Genomic DNA, 7,768 nt, shown 5'->3' on the forward strand with positions numbered 1-7,768 from the left:
GCAAGGGATTGGGACACTGGATGATCCTGAAGGTCCCTTCCAACCCACTCTCTGATTTCAGGGAATTATCCTCAGCCTCCACGTTGTCAGTGTGACATCCTGCACAAATGTCCCCACTTTTCCCATTGCCACCCAGTCCTGGTTTCCCTCTGCTGGGAAGATGGACACACCAGGGGCCACAGGGGTGAGACAATCTCTACTTTTGTCCCTCTCCCTTTTGGCCCAAACTTGCCACTGTCTGTCTCTGGTCCCCTTGCCCATATCTGGATTTAATCAAAGCTGTCAGCATGGAGACCCTGACCTTCTGAAAAGCCTCCAGTCCCTGCACTCTAATTAAAATGATTTGTCTAATGCTGCCCCATCAAGATGGATTTCAGGCAGCAGAAAGTTCAAAGTCCCAGAGCTGGTGGGAAATGCAAATAAACAGAGTGTTGATCTGGCAGAGATAGCTGCCACTCAAACTCATCTCCCCTGCTGGAAAGATCTAATCAAACCCAGGCAGCCTGCAAGATAGAAGGCTGGGAAATGAAGCTTTAAATGGTGTTTTCATCCATGCTAAAACAGCTCAATTTACACTTTGTTTTGTTTGTGCTTTTAAAAAAGAAATGCTGGTACTCTTGCAAATAATTAATGTTATCCAAATCGACCAAATTCTAGGTGGGAGTGATGAGATTCAAAACAGCAGAGACATTTCTGATCCTGATGGTATCAGGCAGTATAAAAAAAATCCCTGTGTTCTCAGATAACCTTTGCTCCCAGCCTCTTGCTGAACATCCCTGCTCCCCAGGCTACAGCATGTTTATTTCTTCAGCTGAAATGTAACATTTTGCCCATATGTTGATATTAAAACAAAAATTTCACTTCTCAACTCCTTAATCTTTTTATTCCTGTGTTCTCTTGCTCTCAGGCAGGAATTCTGAATACCAGAAGCTGCCTTCTGTAAAATAATTGACTGGAGTTTCTCTCCCCTGAACTAATTCCCCACATTTTCTCCCTATCAATCATCTGGATGTTTTTTATCCATCACCCTGCTAAGGTAACTCATATCCAGGCTACGCAGCCAGCAGATCAGAAGTATAATGATGCTCTATTAAATCAAGCAAATCAGTGTTCTACTCCCAGTAAAACTGGGCCAAATTCTAACAAAGGAGACACCACAAGGAGAATTTGGAATTTTATCAGCCTCCTTGTTGAGGCTGGGTTAGAAGCTGCACTTCAGGGAGGCAGACAAACAGCTTTGGGGGCTATTCAATGACTCCAGAAACTGGATCATTGAAAAAAAAAAAGCAGCAAATATGGCAAAACTCCAGAAGTTGAAGAGGTTTGGTGAGGATCTACCTGATTCACAGAGGTGAGAAAAGCAAACTGGCATCCTGAGCTGCCTCATGGATGTAAAGCAGAACACCAGGTAAGGTCCTTGCTGGGAATTTTTATGTGGTGGGAACTGTCCAAACTGCAGGACTGAGGGGTTGGAAATGCACTGAAAACAACCCCTGGCTGCTTCGCAGGGAAGGGAATTCAGCAGGAGAATGTCCATGGTGACCACAAAAAGGAAGAGCAGTTTTTTTAAGCAAGTCTGTCCTGAGAACAGGCAGCTCAGGGCAATGTCCTCCCATGTATCATAGAATCCTAGAATGGGCTGGGTTGGAAGGGACCTCAGAGATCACCAAGTCCAACCCTTGATCCACTCCCCCCGTGGTTCCCAGCCCATGGCACTGAGTGCCACATCCAGGCTCTTTTGAAATATCTCCAGGGATGGAGAATCCACCCCTTCCTTGGGCAGCCCATTCCAATGGCTGATCACCCTCTCCAGAAAGAAATTCTTTCTAATGTCCAACCTAAACCTCCCCTGGCACAACTTGAGACCTCTTGTGCCCTCTTGTCTTGCTGAGAGTTGCCTGGGAAAAGAGCCCAACCCCCCCCTGGCTCCAACCTCCTTTCAGGGAGTTGTAGAGAGTGATGAGGTCTCCCCTGAGCCTCCTCTTCTCCAGCCTCAACACCCCCAGCTCCCTCAGCCTCTCCTCATAGGATCTGTGCTCCAGTCCCTTCCCCAGCCCAGTTGCCTCCTTTGGACCTGCTCCAGCACCTCAATCTCCTTCCTGAGCTGAGGGGCCCAGAACTGGACACAGGACTCAAGCTGTGGCCTCCCCAGGGCTGAGCACAGGGGCAGAATCCCTTCCCTGGACCTGCTGGCCACGCTGTTCCTGAGCCAGCCCAGGATGCCATTGGCCTTCTTGGCCACCTGGGCACACTGCTGGCTCCTCTTCAGCTTCCTGGCAATCCAGACTCCCAGGTCCCTCTCTGCCTGGCTGCTCTCAGCCACTCTGTGCCCAGCCTGGAGCTCCCCATGGGGTTCTTGTGGCCAAAGTGCAGGACCCGGCACTTGGCCTTGTTGAACCTCATCCCGTTGGGATCAGCCCAACTCTCCAGTCTGTCCAGGTCCCTCTGCAAAGGGAAACTTTAAGGTGTCACCACTCCAGGTAATTTTTTCCCCCTCAGTGCCAAATGCTGAATGACAATAAAGTGCTGGATGGTGTTTCCTGGTTGTCTGAGGGATTGCCTTTCTGCATGGCTGGGGTTCTGTGAGCACTTGAAAGCCCAGTGAGCAGCCTGTTTGCAGCAGAGCTCTTTGTGTCTGCCCAGCTACAGGTTTCTGATGTGCTCTCCCTCCTTAGCAAGGTTTCCCCCCATTATCCATGAGAACAAAGCTCCTTCTTCCAAGATCTACAGCAGGTGGCCTGCTTGGTCTTATTTCTGATTTCTCTGCTGATGACACAGCATTTAATTAGTAATTATGCTCATTAATTTGAAGAAAGGGGCCATGCTAGAGCTGCTTTGTGCTGGGATTCTGTGAAGTTTAGAACAACAAAGTGTTTCTCAAATCCCAAAGCATCAACGCAGCTTGAAAAGGAAATTTTTAGAATCCTCTGCTTGGAGAGATACCTGGAGTCACACTTTCAAGTTTTCATTACCTCTCCAAGGAGAAGAAATACCTGAAAGGAGCCAGAACTTCTTTGGAGAAACTGTTTCCAGTGCTTCCCTGCTGTGGACAAGACAGGAACTTCCCAGGTGCTGGGGTGTGAGAGGAAAACCTTCCCCATCTCCAAGCACAACAAGGACACAGCTCCCCCAGGAGTTTGTGCAAGGAGCAGCAGGCAGGGAACGAGGAGCAAACATGAGGAATGGAGCCTGGTGACAACACTGTGCCAGCCACTCCTGCTCATTGAAAAAAAACCCAAAACAAAACACAAAATAACCCAACCCAATCCAAAGAAACAAAAATACCCAGCACCAAAACAAACAAACAAACAAACAAAAAACCCAAAAAGCAAAAAGAAGGAAAAAAGGAAAGAAAGAAGAAAGGAAGGAAGGAAAAGGAAGGAAAAAAGGAAAGAAAGAAGAAAGGAAGGAAGGAAAAGGAAGGAAAAGGAAGGAAAAGGAAGGAGAAGGAAGGAAAAGGAAGGAAAAGGAAGGAAAAGGAAGGAAAAGGAAGGAAAAGAAAGGAAAAGGAAGGAAAAGGAAGGAAAAGGAAGGAAAGGGAAGGAAAGGGAAGAGAAAGGGAAGAGAAAGGGAAGAGAAAGGGAAGAGAAAGAAAGAGAAAGAAAAAGAAAGAGAAAGAAAGAGAAAGAAAGAGAAAGAGAGAAAGAGAGAGAAAGAGAGAGAAAGAGAAAGAGAGAGAAAGAGAGAGAAAGAGAGAAAGAGAAAGAGAGAGAAAGAGAGAGAGAGAAAGAAAAAGAGAGAGAGAGAAAGAGAGAGAAAGAGAGTAAGAGAGTAAGAGAGAAAGAGAGAGAGAAAGAGAGAAAGAAAGAGAGAAAGAAAGAGAGTGTCGCAAGACACACAAAAAAAAAAAAACAAACAAAAAAACCAAAAAAAAAACAGTTATGAGAACGAGTATGCCCTTTTTTTTTTTTTTTTTTTTTTTTTTCTTTCTGCTGTGGTGTCTGCAGCAGGGCTCATTTTCTGAGCAGTAGCAGTGTCTGTGGGGGCAGAGACAGCAGCTGCAGCTGTAGCAGACACACTGGCGATGCTCACCGGCCGTATCCGAGCTGTGTGAGGGGGGCGAGAAGCGGCTGTGGGGGCAGGAGTGGGGGTGCTCTCTGTGTGAGGAGCAGCTCTCACTCTCTGAACAGCAACTCTCGGCCTCCAAAAAGCCATACTCCTTCTCATAAGTGAAACAATTCTGAGAAAAGAGTCAAATATAAATTAAATGCTGTTGGGAGACTTGAACACATCCTTTTCACTAAAAACAAGACAATGTAACAAGTGGTGTTCTTCAAGATAATTCTTTTTCCATTAGCAAACCACAGGGCTTTATGCTAGAAATTAAAGACTAAAGGTAGAGAGTTGAACAGGAAGCATACTCAAATCCCTTCTGGAAAGCAGGTTACAGCTGCACTAGTTTAGGATTTTTAGAAGTCACTGGGATATGAAGAATTGGTGTAACAGACAACAGAAAGAATCACTGATATTACTTTCAATATGAAACAAAATTAACACTGTAAAGCTAAAACTACCAAAAAATTAAACTTAACTCCCCTTATCCAGTATGGCATAATGGAGAGCTCCTTTCATAAGAAGTATCCAAACAGTATTTAAATGCAAATTTTGATACCTAAGAAAACATATAAACAAAAAAAGACATAATAACTCCCCTCCCCATGTATTAAGTCTTTGGAAAGAGCAGCAAATATTCCAGCAGATACAAGAAGGGAGGGTCAGGATGTCAGGATGGCCACAATGACACGTGCATGCACACACTTCTGCATTTTCTGCTAGGTCAAGAGAATGCAGAACAAAGCCACAGAAGATTGACAGAAAGCTTCACCAGAAAGGTGACTGCACTCCTGGGAACTCTTATCTGCTGCAACGTCAGCTCCACCTGCAGGTGGAGCACTGAAATTCAGAGCACTGAAATTCCTACACATGTGGATTTAAAAAAAAAAAGATTTCAAAACAAAACCCACTTTCCTCTTTAAAATGCCCTTCTAGACTTAAAGCAACTTTTTTTAATAAGTTTTCCCTGTGTTTATCTTTCCCTTATACCACATGTTCTACACCAGCAGTGTATCATTCCCCTTGGGCTCAGCTTCTGTTTCACCTTGATTCTTCTTTTCTTGTTTTACTTCTTTGGAGCTTTTCTCTTCCTCAGTTTCTGGTTTTACTACCTTGGAGTTCTGATCTTCTGTCAGGCTGGATGGGGTTTTCTGTGTGTCTTCTTTATTGCTCCTCACCACCTCCTGCAGATTGTACTTTCTGAACAGGACATAGTCTCTCACCACACTCAAGCAGCAGACTGTTTTTATTATTTCCACCAGAATGGTATATTCTGGGTTATTAAGATCAACTTTGTTTTCTGGATTGAGGCTGCCCACAATTCCTGTAAAACAAGATGTAGTTAAAAGATGTTCTTTCAGAGCATAAGCATGACCTACAGAAATGACACAAGTTGAGAGAGAAAGCAGCATCCCCCTTAGTTGTTATTAATGGTTTTTTAATTACTTGAGAGCAGAACAAAGCAGGGCTCTTGGAATATATCCCCAGTAGGACTCAAGTAACTGAAAAGCTCCCACTGCAGTTACCAAGAAACAAAATATTTGAGTAATATGGAGCTATTTTGAGTCATATATGGAAAGATTACACATTATTTCAGGACAGTATCCAGAGAGAAAGCTGGACAGCAGGCATTTCAAAGCACTGACACTAAATTATATTCAGAGCTGTACTGTGGTCTCCTGCTTGTTGTCTCTGAAGACATCAACAACAAATATTAATGTCAAGCTTTTCTAAGCCTTAGAGCAGCTTTTGTAATTCACCATGCATGTATTAAGCACCAAATAGATATTCCCACTCAGACCACTTTTAACCACCTGAGCTATGCTGTCCATGCAGTTATGGGCTGCTTGCACAGTTGGTCTTAGTTTGATGTAAAATCCATACTTACCTGCCAGTTCCTTAATGACTTCTTCCCTGCTCATATGACTGTTATTTCGAGCTTTGTAAACAATCTGAAAAGTCCCCTTATTGGGGGCTTTAAACCAAGGCTCAAAAAAGGTTTCTGTGTATTTTTTCATATCCTCCATAAAAGCCTTGCAAGTTCCAGAAACGGGGAGCATGCGCAGAATTGCTCTCGTTTTGTTCTTTTTAGTGGCATGCATGTCCTTTAAAATGTGGTGCACCAGGTTCTCAGGCTCTGCAGGAAAAATACAGGGCATGAGAAAGAAATTCAAGGCATTTTCTCCCTTCTTCCACCCTCTAGATAATCAGCTGGGGGAAATTCATGCTTGGCAGCACTGCTGACAGTCTCAAATCCTTTCCTGTCAAGAGTTGTTTGTACTGTACCAAAACTGGATGATCAAACATTATTTTGTCAAACTAAACTCCTCTACCTTTAGCAACTCGACTACTGACAACAGTGGCAATGCCAAAAGGAAAGGGAAACTCTGCATTTAGTGATATTGTATATATAGTGATATATGTATATGTATTTAGTTGATCTTTGTGAGTCTCTTGAAAGCCACAACCTCTAACACTGCTGGGAACGTTTTATTCCCAGAGGATCAGCTGATGTCCCACCTATGCCTTGGGTCCTGATGAACACCACGTTGTTGGCACCACTCTCCACTGACTGGAACCGCTGCAGCTTCTGCTCCCTTGAGGCACGGATCTGCCCCACCTCCTTCTTCAGGGCAGCCTCAACATCATCCTCATCCTCCTCCTTCGTGCTTCCAGACATCTGCTCCTCCTGATCTGAAAACTTCACACAAGGCCAATATTGGGTCTTTGGTGAGTGCCAAACTTAAACGCTGCCAGCGAGGGACCGCGGCGCCTGTGGGGCTGGGGGTGAGGGGCTGAGGCCTTTCCTCTGCCCCCCCGAGGGGCTGCTGACAGAATCCGCATTTTCGTGTGTGCGGGAAACAGAAACACGGGGTTTATGTACGGACGCGGTCGTGCTGTGACAGGAAGGGCCGCGCAGGGGTGTATCGCCTCCCGCCCAGCACCGAACCGCCGCCGGGCCCGCCCGAACGCACCTGCTCGGGCCCGTAGAGGAGGTCCCCGTACTCGCCGAGGAGGCTGTAGGCCTCCCCCACGCACTTGCGCTCGTTCATGTTGCAGGTGATGAGGATGCCGTGCATGCCGGCCTCCAGCTGCCGCCCCTCTCCGCGGGGTCTCTTGGCCCGTTCCGCCGCCGCCAGCTGCCCCTTGGGCCGCCGCTTCCGCGACGGAGCCATCGCTCCACACCGCTGCCGCGCGCACTGATGGCGTCAGCACCGCGCCCAAACCTACCGCACGCCTGTGCGCTCATCCGCGGACAGCGCCCCCCCGCGGCCGGGCGGCCGCTCCTCACAGCCCCAGCAGGGGCGCTGAGCGGGAAACTGGAACCGGCACCGGACCGGACCGGACCGGGCTGGGGGCTCCGGGGAAGCCGAGTCCCGGCACTAGGTGTGCCTCAGTGAGGCCCTCAGCCGCCTTCCAGGCCTCGTACGGCCTCTGTAATCAGTGCTGTGCCCTTGGAGGTAAAAAACCCAAACAAAACCGACGAAGGAACCCGTGAAAATGGCGATTTACCTCAGGCTTCACGTGCGCGGGAGGGGATTTGATCGTTTCCCCAGACCCGATCCTCTGGACTTGTCCCACCTGGCTCTGGGTCACTCGTAGCCATCGAGGCTTTTTCTAATCCCTGAACTTCAATTCTGGGGTTAAAGTCTGAGTTTGTGTTCATAATTCCGGAATTGAGAGAAAACCGGTGAGCCGGGGAGAGGATGAGACA

General features: G+C 47.1%; 1 protein-coding gene across 1 annotated transcript; it reads right to left on the reverse strand.

The window, feature by feature from the left end:
• Positions 1-4,440: 4,440 nt before the first annotated feature.
• Positions 4,441-7,271, reverse strand: THUMPD1 (THUMP domain 1 NAT10 acetyltransferase adaptor). Its single transcript, XM_071760578.1, has 4 exons — positions 7,029-7,271; positions 6,574-6,754; positions 5,942-6,190; positions 4,441-5,377 (listed from the first exon to the last, which is right to left on the reverse strand). The coding sequence occupies exons 1-4, from the start codon at positions 7,227-7,229 to the stop codon at positions 5,052-5,054; spliced, it is 957 nt and encodes a 318-aa protein (XP_071616679.1). The 5' UTR covers positions 7,230-7,271; the 3' UTR covers positions 4,441-5,051.
• Between the last annotated feature and the right edge of the window lie 497 nt (positions 7,272-7,768).

The sequence above is a fragment of the Heliangelus exortis genome, chromosome 17, assembly GCF_036169615.1.
Source record: "Heliangelus exortis chromosome 17, bHelExo1.hap1, whole genome shotgun sequence".
Lineage (NCBI taxonomy): Eukaryota > Metazoa > Chordata > Aves > Apodiformes > Trochilidae > Heliangelus > Heliangelus exortis.

Coding starts and splice junctions, on each gene's coding strand:
- THUMPD1 (XM_071760578.1), bottom strand. CDS start 7,229: ATGGCTCCGTCGCGGAAGCGGCGGCCCAAGGGGCAGCTGGCGGCGGCG. Junction 6,755..7,028: donor TCCTCTACGGGCCCGAGCAG/GTGCGTTCGGGC, acceptor CCTTGTGTGAAG/TTTTCAGATCAGGAGGAGCA. Junction 5,378..5,941: donor AGTCATTAAGGAACTGGCAG/GTAAGTATGGAT, acceptor CTTGTTTTACAG/GAATTGTGGGCAGCCTCAAT.